This window comes from Pongo pygmaeus, chromosome 19 (assembly GCF_028885625.2).
Source record: "Pongo pygmaeus isolate AG05252 chromosome 19, NHGRI_mPonPyg2-v2.0_pri, whole genome shotgun sequence".
Classification (NCBI taxonomy): Eukaryota; Metazoa; Chordata; class Mammalia; order Primates; family Hominidae; genus Pongo; species Pongo pygmaeus.
In genome coordinates, this window is record NC_072392.2 from 98667320 (window position 1) to 98688060 (window position 20741).

Below are 20741 nucleotides of genomic sequence, written 5' to 3' on the forward strand. Positions count from 1 at the left end.
TGAGTTATCAGTCGGCTGCTGTGTTCATGGACCGCCACTCATGCTGGGAGGAAGGATGCACATGATACAGGTGTCCAGGGCTGGGCAGGCCTCTCCTGGAAATCAGCAAAGCGAGCCAGCCTCAGCCAAACAACTGACAATGTTGGTTGGTGATGATAACATTCACGCTTTTAAGCTGAAATTAAAATTTTGAAAAGCTTATATTCTCCACTATGAGCTTTGTGAGCTTTCGAATACTTAAAGACATTTTGGGGCAATTTGTGGTGATACTAATGAATGTGGATTTTTTTTTAAAATGTAGCATACAAATGTGTCAACCTTTACAAGACCTGCACAGCCCTGTGAACCAATATTTTCCAAATGACCAATGCCTGATGTCACGAAATCATGTGGGTCAAAAAAGAAAAAAATCTATTTAAAGTATGGGCAGACCTTTTGGTTTTAACATAATTGACTGAAAAATGCATTGATACAGTTTCAGGCTCCACATTGCAACTAAGCTTTAGACAGGACCGTTTATCACTGTTGGTACAGCATTAAGGAATAATATCCACGGTCATCTGCAAAAACGATTAGAATGTTCCTCGCTATTCCGAGTACATGAGGACAGATTTTCTTCATATTCTCCGATATGGTGCAGCGATGGGGAGCAGGGCAGGCCGCTGACTTCCAGGAGCCAGGCCCCAGGCCAGCACAGGAATGGAAGACCAAGCCACTCTTCTCACGGACTCATGTTTTGGAAAATATTTTAAATGTTATTTAACATGTAATAGCTTTATTGTTATTTTAAATGAATGTATATATTTGAAACCTTTTGTTTTTAATGTCTCATAATTCCTAATATCATAAATATTGATAATATAACCCACATAAAAGCTCTTCGGGGTTCTCAATTTTTAAGACTACAAAAGGGTCCTGAAACCAAAGTTTGAGAACAGCTGGTCTAAAATGTGAGTTTTATATTCCTCCAGTATTATGCTAAAAGGTTTTCCATAAAATCTTAGAAACTACATATATGTATGTATATGTTTATACACACACACACAGGATAGATGACCGATAGATAGATGCTCTTTTTTTTAGTAAGGTATGTCTCCAGATCTGAGAGAACCAGGAATAATATTTCTCTTTCTGCAGCTTCGATGATGTAAAAGATTATATTCAGGAATATTTGACCCTGTTAAAAAAGAAAGCATTCATAATTGAAGATAAAACTGAACTGTACATGCTCTTCATCAACTGCCTGGAGGTAAGTGAACTCTCTCTTCCCTGAATTTCTTTTGGAAACGATCTGAACCACATGGTTTAAAATTTACAGAATATAATTTTAGTCAGTATAATTAACAAATGCTCTGTTCTGTGCAGAAAAGAAGAAAGGTTTCAAAGACACTGCTTCTGCCTTCAGCAACGTATATATTGGCATTTACGTGCATATACATACAAAACAGAACAGCCTAGGAGAATATACCACCAAAGTTAACAGTGGTTATCATTGAGTGGGGACATTACGGATACTTTCTATCCTCATATTTTTATATCCAAAATTTTTATAATGTAAATAAATTAGATTATATAATTTTTTTTCCTCATGGGTTCACTTTTCCCCTCCTTCTTGCCCTTAAAATAAAAAGGAATGTTAGGTTTCCATAAGTCAAGAAATGTACAATGAGACCTACAACAACATTCTTTATCCTTCCTTCCTTCACTCTCCACAGTCACACTGGTGACTGTAGAAGCTTGGGGTGTCCATGTTTAAAAAAATAATATCATTTTCTTTCTTGTTCCTTGTTCCTCAGGATTCAATACATGAGAAGACCAGTGCTTGCTCCAGAAATGATGAACTGAACCACCTAAGAGAGGAACGTCGTTTCCTTAAGATGTATTCTCAAGGAAGACGTGGCCGAGAGCCTGCCAACGAGGCCTCGGTTGAATACCTGCAAGAGGTGGCCCGGATCCGCCTCTGCCTCGACAGAGCTGCAGATTTCCTCTCAGAGCCTGAGGAGGGCCCAGGCAAGTCTTCTCTGCCTTGCTTTACTTTGGGTTTAAAGACTCCGTTATTTAGAAATTCAGGAAGTATGGGAAACTAGTTCTTCGAATAGACTACTGGGCTTTTCTACGTCCCCTCTCCCCTGGATATGTTTCTGTGAATGCCTGTGGGTAGGTCCGATGCCCTCTGGTTGGCCTTGTGTCCTACAATAAATGCCCTAAGTCACCAGCCACTCACCCTCTTTCTTGTTGGCCTCTCAGAGATGGCCGAGGAGAAGCAGTGCTACCTGCGGCAAGTCAAGCACTTCTGTATCTGGGTGGAGAACGACTGGCACCGGGTGTACCTGGTGCGGAAGCTCAGCAGCCAGCGGGGGATGGAGTTCGTGCAGGGCCTCTCCAAACCCGGCCACCCGCACCAGTGGGTGTTTCCCAAGGACGTTGTCAAGCAGCAGGTGAGAAGCGGGGCCCGGCAGCACACAAACATGCACCCCCACAGCCCCATACACCCCAAACCCACATGCCACACACCCCCCTACCCTCACACCCTACCCCCCCACACCCCCACACCACCCACCAACACACCCCCACACCTCACCCTCACACCCAGGGATGGTGCCACCGCTTCTGCGTTCCGCCTACCCTTAGCATCCCCAGAGCCAGGAAAGAAACCTGCGCTTGTCTGTCTGGTCCTTTGTCTCTGCGCTTCAGCTGATTTGCCCCAGCTTGTGACCATGTTTACACTGCCTGCTGCAGGGCCAAGGCGAGGGCACTCACCTCAGAGCTTCTTTAATTAGGCATCACTTCTAATTGAATTTCACTCAAGGAAAGTAGAACATTTTTGGGGCCTTTGCTTTCAGCAAATTAAACGTAGTTCAGCTTGCAAGGTGCGACCTTTTTACCTCTGGCAGGCAGAGACAGGCAAGAGCAAGAACTAGGAATAGAAGAATTGCATAAGAGGCTTCAAGGCCAGGCTGGGCGCAGTGGCTCACACCTGTAATTCCAGCACTTTGGGAGGCCGAGGTGGACGGATCACTTGTGGTCAGGAGTTTGCCAAGACCAGCCTGGCCAACATGGTGAAACCTTGTCTCTACTTAAAAAAAAAAAAAAATTAGCTGGACGTGATGGTGGGTGCTTGTAATCCCAGCTACTTGGGAGGCTGAGGCAGGAGAATTGCTTGAACCCGGGAGGCAGAGGTTGCAGTGAGCCGAGATTGCACCACTGCACTCCAGCCTGGGCGATAGAGCGAGACTCCGTCTCAAAAAAAGAGGCTTCAAGGCCTCTCAGTGGTCCTTTCCAGATGTCCAGAAATTAACAAATTCTTATTGTCCAGGGGATACAAAAATGGTACTAAGAACCCCGGCACTGTTTGACTACCACCTGGGGTTTAGAGTTGACATGACCTGAGCCACCCGGCCTCAGGTGTGGTGCGGTGCGCCGCGAACGGAGGAAGCACGCACCTCCCCGGGTAGCGCTGCCGTTGGCAGGCGTTCCCTGCACTCGCACCTCTTCCTCTACTGAGGAGGAAGCTCCCTGCGAAGAGGGCACCAGACTGTCCTGCCTCAGGCCAGATCGGGGAATCCCAGCGATCGACCACCTGGTTCCTGTACCCGTTAAGACGGTTCTTTGCAAGACATTCCTCCCATTGTTCACCCCCAACTAACCTCTGTATTCCTGGGGCTGCAGCAGGACCACCCAGGCCAGATGGATAGGTACCTGGTGTACGGCGATGAATACAAGGCTCTCCGTGATGCTGTGGCCAAAGCTGTCCTCGAGTGCAAGCCGCTGGGCATTGAGACTGCTCTGAAGGTAGGGTGGGCCCGTGGCTTCTCTCTGATACCAGGTGGCATCCCTTGGAGCCTGCGTGTTCCCTGGTTTATGTCAAATGATGCAGGGTGGTGGACCACTGATGCGGCCCATCACGTGACACTGTATTGGAAGCCACGTGCCCGCAGCCTCCAGGGCGCACCTGGCTGGTGTGCGTGAACCAGTGGCTGGAACAGGACAGCTACGACAGTTGAGCTGGGTTGACAGATTTGCTGTGTCTTGCTGATCTGCCAAGGCCATCAGCAGCGCCTTTTGATTTATGTCCATTACTTCCTTTAAGGCCCTGCTGGACAACAGTCTAAGAAAGATGGTGACACAACTATTAATAGCAAAATTCATATCCAGATGTATTCATAATTCAGATATGCTTGTGTGTTTAATAAAAATACATATGTTGGTGTAGTGTGGGAAGTTAAAAAATATAAAGATGTTTTTAGAATCTAACCTTTAAATTGGTCTGGTCTTGCTTCCTTTTTGAGTCCCTGTGCCAGGAAAAGAGGAAATGGAAAATCCTCTTTCTGCTCAGGAGAAGTTTCTAAGACCAGTGAAGGAGTCAGAAGAACAGATGGTGATTCCGTTGCTTCTGTCATTAAGCTGGCTGCTAAATATGCATTGAGTTTAATCTGAGAGTATTTCAGGAACTTTGTAGCCCAAAAGTTGCTCGCCAGAAGACTGCCTATGTGGGGCATGACCCCCCAGGTGTCCAGGCCTGGAAAAGGCTCCTTCCCTTTTGGTGGGTTGAGGGCTGAGGCACTTTTCTTTTCACATGCAAACTTCGCGGGCCTCTGGCCCTTAGGTAGATCTGGCAGGGGGCGGGGGGGCAGGGAGGGGGGGGTCTATCCTATAATCCTAGCACTTTGGGAGGCCGAGGCATGCAGATCACAAGGTCAGGAGTTTGAGACCAGCCTGGCAAACATGGTGAAACCCTGTCTCTACTAAAAGAAAAAAAAAAATTAGCCGGACATGGTTGCGTGCGCCTGTACTCCCAGCTACTCGGGAGGCTGAGTTAGAATCGCTTGAACCCGAGAGGCAGAGGTTGCAGTGAGCCGAGATCGTGCCGCTGCACTCCAGCCTGGGTGACAGAGCAAGACTCTATCTCAAAAAAAAAAAAGATGTGTTGAGCTTTTAAATTCTCCCTTGATACCCTTGATTTTGCAGGCCTGCAAGACCCCCCAAAGCCGGCAGTCAGCCTGCTTCCTGCTAACACTGTTTAGAGAGGTGGCTGTCTTGTACAGGTCCCACAGTGCGAGCCTCCACCCCACGCCAGAGGTGAGTAACCGCCTGCAGGGCTGTGTTCAAAGTCTCAGTATTTGGAGGGATTTTACTGAATAGAATGAAAGGTATCAACACAAATCATGCCATAATTTTTTTATCTAGGATAGAGGTTTTCAACCTTGTTATGTGGAGGAACTATTTTCTGTTTAACCCAAAGCTTGTAGAATTATAATGAAAACTAAAGCCAAGAACATAAGATAATGTTTAACAAAATAGAATATCAAAATTAATGCTTACATATGGGGATGCTGTGTTTGTATATGCACAGTTCTCTTCTCTGAAAAATTTCCCCCTCAAATGGTGGTGATGTCTCCATGTTTACCTTGATATTTGATGTCAGTGTATGCCTAAGAGCAATTCACACAATATTCTTTGATACATCTTAATGTTACGTTTTCCTCCTGTCAGCAACGTGAAGCTGTGAGCAAATTCATTGGCGAATGCAAGATCCTTTCACCTCCTGATATCAGCCATTTTGCAACATCGCTCGTGGACAATTCTCTGCCATTGTTGAGGGCGGGCCCCAGTGACAGCAACCTTGACGGAACGGTGACAGAAATGGCCATTCATGCTGCAGCCGTCCTTCTGTGTGGACAGAATAAACTCTTGGAGCCCCTGAAGAATCTGGCCTTCTCCCCAGCCAACATGGCGGTAAGAGGAGGCCACAATTCCATCGGCCTTTACTGCCCCCCAGAGCCTGTCACTGTAGAGACTGAGCTGCAGCTGTGGGAACTCTTGAGCATCTTTATCTCCTCAGTTCTCTGCCTTTGTGTCACTTGATTCTCGAGCACACAAGATAGTGACAGACTTGCCTTGCCCTTTGTTATTTCACAGGGAGCTGTTCTGTTTTCTTCACAGACAGCTTGAGAAGTCCAGTAGAAGGAAAGCAGAGTTCCCTTTCTTCCTCTAGGCCTCCTGCTGAGCAGCAGCACCCAGGTGACAAGCTCACTTATCTAGAGCTGTCTCTATTTTCTTGTTTTTCAGCATGCTTTTCTTCCAACCATGCCTGAAGACTTGCTGGCTCAAGCTCGGAGGTGGAAGGGTCTGGAGGGAGTCCACTGGTACAGTAAGTGTTGGGGTCTGGATGACCCCACACTCCTTTGAGCTTCAAAGGGTGTCCAGATGCAATGAAGCATTGGGTTCGACTTGGGGTCCACGTGGTTTGTGCCTCAGAGTCCAAAACCACCTGCATTCTACCGGTGGCGTCTGCAGAAGATGAATGGCTTGAAGGAGCTGGCACTCCGCCGGCTAGATGATCCAAACCATTTCATTTCTTTGTCGTGTGGAAAAGGCCCTCTGTGATGCACTTCTGTTCTCTGGAATATGCCATTCTGGGAGAAGGGGGGGACTGGGAACCACATCAGAGACGCATTCAAAGGCCCACCACAAAACAAAGTTTTTGACACAAAGCTCTTCTGAAATATATGAAATATAGAACTGGGAGACTGACTCATATAACCCATGACATGTAAATTTTGCTGTTGCCTGAGTAAATATTTTAAAACTAGTTTTTAAAGTTGTTATAAAATATGCTCATGACAAAAAAAAAATCAAAGAAAACAGAAAGGTCTAGAATCCTGTCCACCTTGCCTCCAAAAGTACCCTTGGTATGGGCCTATATTCTAATTGCTCTTTACTTGATAAAATTAATAAAATTAGACTCAGACATTTTTCACTGACAACATGCATTTATTAAGCTTCAGGCAGGTGTCATATAACTTAACAAATTAGCGTGGGATGCTCTGGACACTCATTCTCATATTGTGGTCAGGGCCAGAGAATAGAGAGTTAGCTTTCCCTTTTCAATGTGGGTCATTCGGTGAAACCTCATTAGCCAATGTGTGTCCTGTTCTCTTCACAGCTTGTCCCAACGGCCATCCTTGCTCCGTGGGAGAGGTGAGTCTTGGTATTTAAGATACAGTTTGAGGGGTGGTGTACACTCCTGGGTTGGAGGAGGGGGATCGTGGGTCAGGAGAGTGAGGCTCTTGGCCTTTCAGGAGGGCACAGGCTCACCGAGGACTGCCCAGGTGCTCTGAGCAGGGCAACATCAATGGCGCTAAGGGTTTCTAGCCCAGGGCTTCTCAGACTCAGCACTGTGGACGTGGCTCTGCGGCGCAGGCTGTCCTGTGCACTGCGGGCTGTCTGGCAGTATGCCTGACCTCGAGTCCCTGGATACCAGGAGCACCCACTCCTCCCACTGTGACAGCTAAAACCAGACACTGACAAAGGTCCCCTAGGAAAGAAAATTGCTACTGGTTGGGAACTGCTGCTAGCCATTCTTTCTAGCCACTGCAGCATGGGGTCAGTGAGCCTTGTCTTGATAGAATGGCAAGGTGTTGCCTGGACCACAGGCTGCATTAGCCCTCAGAGGAGGTGTGGTCCAGATGCCAAAGGAAAAAGCCACGTGTAGACTGTGCCATGGGGGAAGAACTGTTGATTATTCCTCTCTGGATTCCCAAGCATCTAGTCTAGAGCCCTCCATACATAGTATCTGTACTTGCTGAGCAAGAGGCTGGTGAGTTGAGCTGATACATGGTAGTTAGTTATTAGTGTTACTTACTTACTTACTTGGTTGAGACGTGTCTGGCTCTCTTGCCCAGGCTGGAGTGCAGAGTGACATGATCATAGCTCACTATAAACATTGAACTCCTGGGCTCAAGCGATCCTCCTGCCTCGGCCTCCCAAAGTGTTGCGATTATGAGCCACTGTGCCCAGCCTGATACATGTCATTTAATAAGTATATAAGAGATACGGAGGGAGAAAAACTTACATACACTTCATTTTTCTGAGCTTCAATCACTTTCTTGTCCATGAAATGAGGACATTGAAATAGATTCTATCCAAGAATGCTCCCAGCTCTGAAATTCTGTAACTGGTTTGGTGTGTTATCAGCTGTGACTCTCAGTATATAGTGGCACAATATCTGATTTTGAAAAATGAGCCTTTGGAAGTAGATTATATGATTAGATTTTTTTAAATAAAAAAGTCCAAGCCAGGTGTGGTAGGTCACACCTGTAATCCCAGCACTTCGGGAGGCTGAGGCAGGTGGATTGCTAGAGCCCAGGAGTTCGAGACTGGCCCAGGCAACATGTTGAAACCCTGTCTCTACAAAAAAACACAAAGCATGAGCAGGGCATGGTGGTGCATGAGTGCATGCGTGTGGTCCCAGCTACTTGGGAGGCTAAGGCAGGAGGATTGCTTGAGCCTGGGGAGGTCAAGGCTGTAGTGAGCTGTGATGGTGCCACTGCACTCCAGCCTGGAGGACAGAGCAAGGCTCTGTCTCATAAAAATTAATATATGAAAAAGTCCAAATGGATATAAGGAAGTCAGTTTGGAAGCTCTTCTAGTATTCTTGGTATTAGATCATGAAGTGCCACAGGCTAGTGTGATAGATGGAGGGATGGAAAAAGTGCTGAATACAAGAAAGGAAGGTTAAATTTTATATATTTGTCTATAAAGTGTCACTCTGGGAATAAAGCTTAAATTGTCTCACTTATTAAAAAAACAGTTCCAGTTTGCCCGCGTGCAACATTAGTGAGTACCTACCCTGTTCCCATGGGTTCTCCACCCACCCGAAACAAGCACACACCGGGACAGACAATCGCCGGTGATAAGGAGGTGTTCATTTGCATGATGGCATTTGTGCATAAAATGGGACTGCTCCAGAAGTGGTTCTACTGCCCTGTCTTCACCCTAGTGCGGCAAGCCGATGGAACAGAGCACCTGCATTGACTGCCATGCGCCGATTGGAGGCATTAACCACAAACCTCGGGACGGCTTTCGTCTGGTCAAGTATGTGGGTCAGGATTCTATTTCCTAAGTACTCAAGCCTTGGGGTGTTGGGCTGTTTTTATTCCAGCTGATAAAGTGATACTCAAGATAGTACTAATTACTCCAGTACATGTGGACCGGTGTCATATTGAACAGCAATGCCAAAGTCCCAGCAGTCACACAGCAGGGAGGCATCTGATCTGTTGTTGGCTTCCTGGGCCCTGAACCGCAAAGCAGGCTACCCATTTACAGCTGTTAATATGAATACAGGTGTCTTCCTTTTGGGCCTTGGGTGCACCTTCTGTAGAAATATGCATGACATAAACAGATGATCTAATTCACGGGGACATCTATGTCTGCAGGACCAAAACCTGGGCATCCGTCTGTCTCAGCAGATGCCATCTCACTTGCCAGCAATCTTAGCTTTCTCCATTTTTTATTTTTTGAGAAAAATGAAGGAGACATAGTCTCATGAAATACCAGACTTCAGAATCCAGATACAAATCCGATCCCACAATCCCATGCTGAGATGAATGTGGTTCTAAACGCTCCTTTCAGAGAGTGAGTGGGACCTGCATGGGGGCCTCACATTCTGACTGTTCCCTGCAGTCACAGCTTAAAATACTTTCATGTTATCTCCAGAAACTATCACAGTGTCCTCTAACCTCTAATAGTTTTGCCACTGAGAGCATCGGCCACACTGCATCTCCTGTCTGCCGGACTTTAGATCCCAGTTTTTCCTTTGGGGAAATGAGAACAATATGGACACCCATGGGATGCTGACTGTCCTCCCAAACTCTAGCTGTTCTCAGCCCAACCGCTCCTCTCCTGACAAAGACTTCAGTGGAAAAGACGGGTCCAGGCCTGCGTCCTAACACCCTGCCCGGGGATCAGCATCAATACCACACAGCGCAGCCACCTGCCACTGAGAATGCGGTGGGGTCTGGTCCGCCGGAAAGGCGAGTCTGTCATGAGAGAGACTCTTAGGAACATGGTCCAGGCTTTGTGGAACAGCAAGTACTTTTGACATAACTCTCTTCTCAGCCGTAAGCCTCACTCCAAGTGCTGAGAATGTGCAGCGCACCGAAGCGGCCAGCCTCAGCCTGTGTCTTGTGTTCTCTCGTTCTTTCCAGTGACAGGGCAGACAGAACACAGACCGGCCATGTGCTAGGCGACCCGCAGCAGAGAGACGTGGTGACATGTGACCGAGGGCTGCCCCCAGTGGTCTTCATCCTCATCCGGCTACTCACTCACTTGGCTCTGCTTCTGGGAGCTTCCCAGAGTTCCCAGGTATAACCCAGTGCTGCCAAACAATGTGCTAAGTTACTCTAGGAAGAACCTGCGTTCGCTTCTTCCCAGGGAGTCCTTTTGTCTCGAGTCCTAGCTGCCATCTATGCGTTTTGGAGATAATTAGTCTACAAAGTAATATCCAAGTTATCCATCTTCATGTTTCCCCCTGTGGCATATGATGGTATGGGGGGAACTACTCCCCAGATTATATAGAATCCACTTCAAATTAACACTTTGTGTCTTTGGTCCATATCTGGGAGTAGAGAGGCTGACATCTTCATTATTTTACCTGTGTCTTCATTGTAGCTAGGGAAGAAAGAGCACATGCATAACCAAGATGGCCAACAGTACAATCTGAAAATTCTTTATCTCACTGTAATAACAGAAAAGCCAGCAGCCGTTCTGCTTGCTAGCCTTCCTTTCACCTGCATCACTCCGCAGTTTTCATCTTAAAAACCGCCTTCCACCTGTATGCTGGTGCTCCACTCCCAATGGCCTCCACCAGGCTCACCATCTTCTCTACAAACCAGATCCCCACTGAATTCTCTACAAACCAGATCCCCGCTGAACGCTCTGTTCCGTTGCCCCCACAGGCTCTGATAAACATCATTAAGCCTCTAGCGAGGGATCCAAAAGGCTTTCTGCAGCAGCACATCCTGAAGGACCTGGAGCAGTTGGCCAAGATGCTGGGACACAGTGCCGACGAGACCATCACCGTGGTCCACCTTGTTCTGCGCAGGCTTCTCCAAGGGCAGCACCAGCTCTCTAGCAAAAGTGAGGAAAGGGGCAAGGGCTGGGCGGGGATCACACAGCACAACGGCAGCGCAGGCAGGCTCGCTGTCTTGTGGGCCACCCCACATGCAGCCAGTCTGAGCTCTGTCTGTGCTGTTGCTGGAAAGAATGAGAGAACACACAGAGAGAAAACCGTATCTAGGGAAAGCGATGCCTGGAGCTGGAAAAAGGAAGCACTTTGCTTGCTCAGAGGCTGGAAGGAGCTGCTCTGTTCCCTCCATTCACCCCTGCCTGGCTAAGACCTGCGGTATTCGGGAGCGTCTGCACACAAGTGTTCAGTGTGCATATATGGGGAGTCTTCAGTTCTGAAGTCAGCCCCATAGGTCATTCCCCTACCATGCTGGGAGCACGTGTCGTCCACACAGAGCGTGTGTGTCAAAGGATCAGTTACCATCACAGTTGTGTGATTATATGTCCACAGTTATGTTAAAAAAAAAAAAAAAAGCTATAAAATATTGTATTCACTGAGCTAATTTTCTATTTTAAAAATTTAAATCCATACAGAAAGAAAAGGTCTGTAAAACAACTTAGTAAAATGGTTATCTGTGAGTGGTGGAATTAAAAGTGATTTTCCTTTGCTAATCTGCAAAAATAACAATTACCATTGTGAGAGCAATGTTAATTTAAAATAATAACAATAATAGCAATAAGAAGTCCTGCCCCAGGACAAGAAAATCTGCTCCCACCTCAGGTACTTCTTTGCCCGAAACTGGCATTCCTATTTATTTTCCATTTTGAACAATCTGATTTTATTTTAAGCCTCTTATTCTGGTGGGATTTCAGCAAGGTGAGCGCACCCACAGTCACACTGATGAAATGACAGAATCCTGGAAGCAGGTGGACAGTTCCCGCAGCACTCCGCATCTGTGTGGTCTGCCTCAGGGTTTGGGTGGCAGCAGCTGAGATGGCTGGCGGTAGCCCAGGCCACTCTTATTATTCCCTGGGCTTTGGAGCTTAAGTTCTGTTCTTTCAGTAATTTTTTTCAAAATGGTTCTAAGATTACAATTATGTAGGGTAGAGAAATTTTTAGAGATTGATGTTATTTTCAAAGGATCATTAAGTTGGTGGTAACAACAGGAACTATTTCAAAATACTTAGATTAATTTAGAAAGCTATTACCTCAAAACGAGTGTTATTTCTATTAAACACTTATTTAGGGTTTATTATACGCAGACTGCTGTGTTCTTTGTGCCTTGGGTAACCTACACATTTGGAGTTTTTTTGTAGGGCTTTTAAATTTTGACACAAGATTGTCAACTAAAGAAATGAGGAACAACTGGGAAAAGGAAATCGCAGCTGTGATTTCTCCTGAACTGGAGGTAAGCAGTAAGTGCTGACAGCTGTGTTGCTCCTCTGTCCAGCAAGGAAGGGTCCCGGCGTCTGCTGAATGCTCCTTGCCTGTTGCCCCTCGTAGCGGTGCCAGCAAGAGCCTTTGACTGAGCCCCAGATTCCGATGCTCCCCACCTCGAGTCACTTCATCCTCCTCCTGTCCCCAAGTGCTCTTCCCTCCTGCAGCTGGTCATGAAGTCAGTCCGAGGAATTCCTGGGAATCCAGCAAGTGCAGGCAGTATTTTTCTCTCCATTACTTTTTACAGGAGAATGTAATGTACGAGGTAGAGAAATAAACTATCACATATATACCCACTAAAAATGAACTGACAATCATAGATTAATTACTCATCTAGCAGTCAGAATGTTACTAAGAGAAATATAGGTTTCTGAATCTCATTCTGTCTGGGGAGACATACATCTAAAAACAAAGAACACTGAAATTAGAAGATCAAAGGGAATACCTGATTACATGCTCAGAGCAGGGGACAAACGCCCTAATATGCAGACACCCACTGGTGGAGTTACTGGGTGTTACAATCTGTTTGTAGCAATACCTCACTTCCAGAATTTTTTTTTCATTGTCTCCATCCAGCATCTAGATAAAACCCTTCCCACCATGAATAATCTCATCAGCCAAGATAAGCGTATCAGCTCTAACCCTGTGGCCAAAATAATATATGGTGACCCAGTGACCTTCCTGCCCCACCTGCCCCAGAAGAGTGTGGTCCATTGCTCTAAGATTTGGAGCTGCAGGAAAAGAATTACAGTTGAGTACCTCCAGCACATTGTGGAACAGAAAAACGGCAAAGAAAGAGTGCCCATCCTCTGGCGTTTCCTGCAGAAGGTATGTCTGCCTTACTGGGTCTCCCTCCCTCTTTCGGTGCAGAGTTCCCCAGCAGACCTGAAGGCCCTGGGCTTTTACATAGTATAATCATTCTTAACAGACTCTTTCAGTGCTTTGACTTTGAATAGGATGTAGCAGAGGACTCAGGGCTAGAGACCTTCATACATATCAAACCGTATGATTGCCAGAAGCATAAAGTCACAGACGAAATACACACCCAGGTTGGGATTAGCAGTGACCTGTGGGGAAGCTGGAGGCCAGGAGAGGACCTCCCCTCATCACTCAGCCGGACAGAAAAGGATGCAGCTCTTTCCCAGCTGCTCTGTTCCTCTCTGTCCACAATGCTGGAGCATAGGCAGATCAAACAAAACTCCTCCCTGTGCCTAAGCATCGAGGCGTAGATGGAAGATGGGCGTGAGTGGGTGTGCTGGCAGTGGTGGGGTACTGGGGAGCAGTCAAGTGTACTGGTCACATCTGTTGGAATCAGAAATATACTTTTCTAACTTTCATCCATTTGCACTTTTATTTTCTACAATAGATTGTCTAATCATTTCTCTCCATGGACTATTATTTGCTGTCTAGTAAGGATGAAGATGATTTGGAAACATCTGTTGGTCAGTTGAGGAGTATGAGTTCACCGTGACAGGAAGGGCCTCCTGTCAATACTGTGGTCCCTCTGAGAAGCAGTTTCATTACATCGAAGATGCTTAGATCCTAGGTCTTTGGAAGGATACCCAGGAATAAGGCCAGCCCTCGCTGCCTAAGCTCTGGGTCTCTTCTTTCAGCAGCTTCTCTCCATACCCAGCCAGTTACGTGGGCCCAAGGGACAGATTTCCTTCATCAGCCTTTGGTGGACGCGGCTGATGCGTCAGCTCCATAGAGGCTGGGCTCCCTCTTCTCCGCCCTCCATTTCTAACACACTGCACTGTCTGTAGACTTCTGGGAAGAACTTGTGGGAAGCCCTTTTCCCGTTTTCAAGCTCCACGCTGCATCACGGGAAATGACACTGACCAGATTAAGCTACAAATACAAGTCTCGCAGCCAGTCTCAAAGTCTGTATCCCCAATAACATTTTTTAGGTAAATAAAAATTGTTACCGGGTGGTCTTCCCTTCTCCAGGAAGCAGAGCTGAGGCTGGTAAAGTTCCTGCCTGAGATTTTGGCCTTGCAAAGGGGTCTAGTGAAGCAGTTCCAGAACGTCCCGCAAGTTGAATACAACTCCATCAGAGGCTTCCTCAGCAAGCACAGCTCAGGTGTGGCTCTGCTCTGACAGGAACAGGAGTGTCCTGCATTTGGCGGTTCAAAAGGATCACTGCATAGGGGGACAGGGTGGGGCGGAGGGGAGGAGGTGCTGATGGGTGTTCTATAGCCTAAGCCCTTACCATGCGGTGAAGGGTGCTTCAACCCCAAAAACATCTTAGAAGCTTTCACCACAGCTGAAAAGCACCTCCCTCTCTAGCCCCTCAAACTCGGCTCACTGCTTCAAACAGCACCTCAGACATGCTTGTGACTGCTCAAAGCAGCAAAGATGGGCTCTCGGCAGAGCATGTAACTAGGGTGGTTTGGCCCTTTCAGGGGGTTGCTATCATATGGTTCTTACAAAGTATTCTGTTCAACAGGTGGGTTGAGGCAGCTACTTCAGAACAGAATCACAGTCTTTCTGTCGACATGGAACAAACTGAGGAGATCACTTGAGATGAACGGTTAGTGTCCCGTCCCCTGTACCACTAAGCATTCCAGGAGAGCCTGGTCTGAAAGCTCTTCTCATCAGCCTAACTCGGCCCATCCCTGTCAACACACAGCACTGTGTTTGTTTGTTTTTAAGATGGAGGCTTGCTCTGTCGCCAGGCTGGAGTGCAGTGGCACCATCTCGGCTCACTGCAACCTCTGCCTCCCGGATTCAAGCAATTCTCCTGCCTCAGCCCCTCGTAGAGACGGGGTTTCACCATGTTGCCCAGGCTGGTCTCGAACTCCTGAGCTCAGGCAATCCACCCGCCTTGGCCTCCCAAAGTGCTAGGAGTACAAGCGTGAGCCACTGCGCCCAGCCAGCACTGTTAACGCTTGTGTCTCTTTTGATGGTGGTGTCTGCATAAGTAAAATAATGTGACAGGAAAATAAACCCTCAGTCCTCTTCAGTCCCTAAATATGGCATCAAAAGGGAGCTGAAAGCATTTGAAACTCTATCAGCATATGAGATGGGGCAGAACCAAGACCCGGCTCCCGGCTCAGTGTGGAGCTGATGGCTTCTGCATCCCTCCTCCCCACGCCTAGATTCTGTGAGGAGTTGGAACTCCTCTCTGCTTAAGCATAACCCTGTCTTTTAAAGGCGAGATCAACCTACCCAAAGCCTACTGCAGCACTGACTTGGATCTGGATGCTGATTTTGAGATCCTCTTGCCACGCCGACGGGGCCTGGGCCTCTGTGCTACCGCTCTCGTCAGCTACTTGATTCGCCTACACAATGAAATTGTCTACGCCGTGGAAAAACTCCCGGAGGGAAACAACAGGTGTGTGCACAAGCCACCAGGAAGTGGTGCCTGCTCAGCCCGGAGTCCCTAAGCCCAGTGGGGCAGACATAAGCAAGCTTCAGCCCCTTCCCTAACAGACACTCACTCCTTTAGCCGCCCCCACCAGCGACCCGCCCCATACTTGGGTAGGGTTTTCCTCTGCTCCAACTGTGAGAAATAGGAGCCGGCTCCCTGCAACCTAGAGCCCTCGGCCCGCATGCCCGGCCTGGACGCTGAGCGCTGTCTTTCTGCCCCTCAGCTATTCCGTGGATGCCACCGAGGTCACTGACCTGCATGTCATCAGTTACGAAGTGGAGCGGGACCTGACTCCACTGATTCTCTCCAACTGCCAGTACCAGGTGGAGCAGGGCAGAGAGACCCTGCAGGAGTTCGATCTGGAGAAGATTCAGCAGCAGATCGTCAGCCGCTTCATCCAGGGCAAGCCCCGGCTGAGCCTCAAGGTAGAGCTGACTCCTGCCACTGCTGCTCATTTGGTTGGTGTGTCTGTTGTGAACAAGCAGCCCTTGGTGTGTTTTTCGTGAGAGGGAAGCAGCACCTCACCCTGCAGTCTGGTCTGTTTCTCCTCCCTCACTTGCAGCTCCCGAGGCCACCACGCCACCTGTTATCTCCGGGCCGCAGGGCTCTCCTGAGCCCTCTCCTGCAGGGCCATCTGCACCTCAGTCCCCCAAGGAACTGCTGAGGTCTTTTTTTGAAACAGAGTCTCACTCTGTCGCCGAGGCTGCAGGGCAGTGGTGCCAAGCCTCCACCTCTGGGCTCAAGTGATCCTCCCACATCAGCTTCCCAAATAGCTGAGATCACAGGTGTGCACCACCATGCCCAGCTAATTTGTGTATTTTTTGGTAGAGACGGGGCTTCACCACGTTGCCCGGCTGGTCTCGAACTCTTGGGCTCAAGGGATCCACCCGCCTAGGCCTCCCAAAGTGCTGGGATTATAGGTGTGAGCCACCGCACCCAGCTGACTGTTGAGGTCTTGATTCTACCAGTTAATGGGCCTACCACCCCCACAGCCCCTCTTCCTTCAGCCTCCATGGGTAACCTGCCAGCAGGTGCCATTAGCTGTGCCTTCTGTGTGTCCTCACCTGACTGCCAAAGCCCACTCTGTAGTTAAAAGCATCCTGTACGTTGGACTGCTAGCCACTCCTAACTGGTGCCCACCTCTAGGATCTTCAGTCCACGGCCTAAAACCCACATCTGGCTCTCTTCACCCTGTGCCGGATGGCCCTGCCTGGCCTCTCACGGCATATGGGATAAAGCCGACACTCTGTTGTCTGGTATGGAAGGCCCTGTAGCTCGGCCCAGCCCAAACTTCCAGCCCTGCCTCCAGCCACTTAGCCCATTTCCCTGAACTGCATCCCGTGACCTCACGCACTGGAGCCACACAGCAGGCACTTTCCCATCTCTGTTCTTTCACTGGACACACTTGTTCCTTCCAGCGGCAGTCAAATCTACTGTACTAATGTATGGTACCACCCGCAACTGGGCCAGGAACTGTGAGAGCCCACGGCTTTTTTTTTTTTTTTTTTTTTTGAGACGGAGTCTCGCTCTGTCACCCAGGCTGGAGTGCAGTGGTGCAATCTCAGCTTGCTGCAAGCTCCACCTCCCGGGTTCACTCATGCCATTCTCCTGCCTCAGCCTCCCGAGTAGCTGGGACTACAGGCGCCCGCCACCATGCCCGGGTAATTTTTTTGTATTTTTAGTAGAGACGGGGTTTCACCGTTTTAGCCAGGATGGTCTCGATCTCTTGACCTCGTGATCTGCCCGTCTCTGCCTCCCAAAGGCTGTTTTTAATTCATTCTCACAGCCGTGTCCTCTGGCAGAGTGACTGCCTGTGCATGGTCTGTGCCTTTAGTGGCTGAATGAATAAATGAATGGGATATGCACAAATACCTGTTGCCCAAGCGCCTCCTGTGGCGAAGCAGGCCACGATGATGTGACAATATCTTGTCATGTAATTGGCTGTGAGGACTCCGCTGGATTCCCGGTTGTGTTACTATTTCCATAGATGGTGGGTTAATGACAGAGAGGGGCGCTCTTAGCCAAGGGATACACTGGGCAGCGCGGCACTACGCTGGAGTGTTCCGGCTACAGATTCTGTTTGTCATCTGCTGGAAATGTCCACGATGGATTTAATTTTAAAAAACTTTTTTCTTTCCCAATTTAGGGAATACCCACTCTGGTCTACAGACACGACCGGAACTATGAACATCTCTTTATGGACATCAAGAACAAAATGGCGCAGGTGATCCCGATGAACCTGATCCTGTGCACGGGGCTTTCTGCCTTCTCAGTTTTTTCCTCCATGTTAGGCCTACTCCAGCCTTGCCCCAGGTGTTTGCTGTGAGCCACAGTTTCTGCGGCCTCCCTGAGGACCCCAGGGGGCTCCCTTGCAGAGGGCAAGCAAGACAGCAAATCAGCAAGTTTTCTTGTAGAGTAAAAGGAGATTGACATCTCGTGGGTTCGATTCTTAGGAATGATGTCATGGCCATGCCTGCTGAAGCGGAAAGTCCATGGAACCGATTTGTTCCTGCTCTCTGCATGCGGGTATTGATAGGTAGACCTGTGTGTCTCCATGGCCTCCAGGAACTGCCTGCACACAGTGCGCCCAAGTGTCAACTATTAGAGAGTTGACCCCACATGTGGCTTGGGCAGTGAAGGGGCTCAGCTCTCTTACCAGGTGGTGAGACACCAGAAACCCAGCCCATAGACATCCCTCTCCTGCTTTTCATTTCCCAGGACTCCCTCCCCAGCTCGGTCATTAGTGCCATCAGTGGACAGCTGCAGTCCTACAGCGATGCCTGTGAAGCGCTGTCTGTCGTAGAAGTCACTCTGGGGTTTCTGAGCACAGCTGGTGGGGATCCAAACATGCACCTGAATGTGTATACTCAAGACATCCTGCAAATGGGTGATCAGACGACTCACGTGTTAAAGGTGGGTCTCACACCGAAAAGGAAATCAGCACAGCCCCTCACCCTGGTCTCCTGCTTCCTGCGAGGGATAGGAGCATTCAGGGAGTGCCACTCTAGGCGCTCCTGAAAAGGATGCAGAGACAAGAACAACTGCTCACCCAGTCAGCCCAGCATAAACAGGACACACCAGGGAGAGTAGAGACAGACACGCACTAGAAATGCCAGCAGTCTAGATAGAGCCCAAATGTGACTGAGTACATGAGGCCCCAACAAACAGCATGATGTGAGCGGACTGTGAGGTGCCGCAGGAGGGAACTGGCAGATAAGACAGAGATGGCCTTCACAAAGAGGGAGATCACATTAGTACAGGGCAGAACGAAGAGAAGAATGCCTGTGTGGAGAGCACTCAAGCTCCCTGGTGCACGACATGAGTGGGGGTGTGAGACCTCAGCCCCCACTCAGGAATTCTATTCCTTCTGCAGGCGTTAAACAGATGCCAGTTAAAACACACCATTGCCCTCTGGCAGTTCCTATCTGCTCATAAGTCTGAACAGCTGCTGCGGCTGCAGAAAGTAAGTCTGGTCTCTTCCTCTCCGCTAGACAGAGGGAGCGCACCCTTCTCCCTGCAGGCTTTAATACTTCATTTGCTCTTCCGTCGTTTTAGGAGCCATTTGGGGAAATCAGTTCAAGGTACAAAGTGGATCTGAGTCCGGAAAATGCTAAGCTCCTCAGCACATTCCTAAATCAGATTGGCCTAGACGCCTTCCTGCTAGAGCTGCACGAAATGATAATCTTGAAACTAAAGAACCCCCAAACCGAGGGGAGCTTCAACCATGAGTGGAGGTATGGATTTGCACACCTGTGGGGCGGGGCAGACACAATGTTGTGCTGACTCTCCTGTGATCTTCTATGGACACAAAAATAGTTCTTTTCTTACCACAGGATCCCATTTCCTGCTTTTTGCCACTACCAGGGCACCTGAGGACTGGCTTTTTGGTTTTAATCTCTACTGGGTTTTCTTTAAGCAATTACACAAGTTTTTTTCAGACAAGAGTCTTGCTCTGTTACCCAGGCTGGAGTGCAGTAATCTCAACTCACTGCAACCTTGGCTCACTGCAACCTCCGCCTCCCGGGTTCAAGCGAGTCTCAAGCCTCAGCCTGCCAAGTAGCTGGGACTACAGGCGTGTACCACCACGCCTGGCTAATTTTTGTACTTTTAGTAGAGACAGAGTTTCACTATGTTGGCCAGGCTGGTCTCGAACTCCTGGTCTCAAGTGATCTGCCCTCCTTGGCCTCTCAAAGTGCTGGAATGAAAAGGCGTGAGCCACTACACCCAGCCTAAAAGTCATATATTCTAATTTTAACAAGTAGACTATGTCAAAGAGAGGTACATTTTAAATTTAATAGAAAAAGCTACCCTAGGCTGGGTGTGGAGGCTTACCCTGTAATCCCAGCACTTTGGGAGGCCGAGGTGGGTGCATCACCTGAGGTCAGGAGTTCAAGACCAGCCTGGTCAACTGGTGAAACTCTGTCTTTACTAAAAATACAAAAATTAACCAGGCGTGGTGATACACGCCTGTAGTCTCACCTACTCGGGAGGCTGAGGCAGGAGAATTGCTTTAACCTAGGAGGTGGAGATTGCAGTGAGCTGAGATCGCACCACTGCACTCCAGCCTGGGCAACAGAGGGAGACTTCATCTCAAAAAACAGAATAGAAAAAGCTATACCCATGTATAAAGAGTGTATGAGAATACTCAACATTGGATATTATCCATCTTTTACATAGTTGCCAATCTAATGGCCAAAATGGTATCTCGTTTTCACTTGTATTTCCCCATTTACCATGAGGCTGAACATGTTTTTTATATTTATCACCCATTTGTATATCATCCTCTGAACTGCCTTTATTTATTTTTTAGTTTTTGAGACAGTGTCTCACCCTCACCCAGGCTGGAGTGCAGTGGCACAATCTTGGCTTACTGCAACCGCTGCCTTCTGGGTTCAATCAATTCTCCTGCCTCAGCCTCCCTAGTAGCTGGGATTACAAGTGCCAACCACCACGCCCAGCTAATTTTTTGTATTTTAGCGTAGAGACGGGGTTTCTCCATGTTGGCCAGGCTGGTCTCGAACTCCTGACCTCAAGTGATCCACAAGCTTTGGCCACCACACCCAGCCTGAATTACCTCTTAATATC

At 48.3% G+C, this 20741-nt stretch overlaps 1 protein-coding gene and 1 long non-coding RNA gene across 11 annotated transcripts in view; one reads left to right on the top strand and one right to left on the bottom strand.

Moving 5' to 3' along the window:
* The window catches only part of RNF213 (ring finger protein 213), a 135184-nt gene that overhangs the window by 110655 nt on the left and 3788 nt on the right, over positions 1-20741 (top strand). For all 10 annotated transcript variants that reach the window (XM_063656911.1, XM_054457852.2, XM_063656912.1 and 7 more), the window contains 21 exons: positions 1138-1249; positions 1797-2010; positions 2248-2438; positions 3670-3792; positions 4969-5079; positions 5494-5736; positions 6070-6151; positions 6947-6981; positions 8783-8877; positions 9990-10146; positions 10740-10920; positions 12166-12257; positions 12863-13114; positions 14234-14366; positions 14733-14816; positions 15440-15620; positions 15880-16081; positions 17803-17880; positions 18375-18569; positions 19030-19119; positions 19212-19390. In XM_063656911.1, the coding sequence (XP_063512981.1) occupies positions 1138-1249; positions 1797-2010; positions 2248-2438; positions 3670-3792; positions 4969-5079; positions 5494-5736; positions 6070-6151; positions 6947-6981; positions 8783-8877; positions 9990-10146; positions 10740-10920; positions 12166-12257; positions 12863-13114; positions 14234-14366; positions 14733-14816; positions 15440-15620; positions 15880-16081; positions 17803-17880; positions 18375-18569; positions 19030-19119; positions 19212-19390 (3030 nt within the window). The remainder of the gene's footprint in view (positions 1-1137; positions 1250-1796; positions 2011-2247; positions 2439-3669; positions 3793-4968; positions 5080-5493; positions 5737-6069; positions 6152-6946; positions 6982-8782; positions 8878-9989; positions 10147-10739; positions 10921-12165; positions 12258-12862; positions 13115-14233; positions 14367-14732; positions 14817-15439; positions 15621-15879; positions 16082-17802; positions 17881-18374; positions 18570-19029; positions 19120-19211; positions 19391-20741) is intronic.
* On the bottom strand, positions 12987-14425 carry LOC134738748 (uncharacterized). Its single transcript, XR_010124740.1, has 2 exons — positions 14212-14425; positions 12987-13588 (listed from the first exon to the last, which is right to left on the bottom strand). It is a non-coding gene; the product is annotated as an uncharacterized LOC134738748 (long non-coding RNA).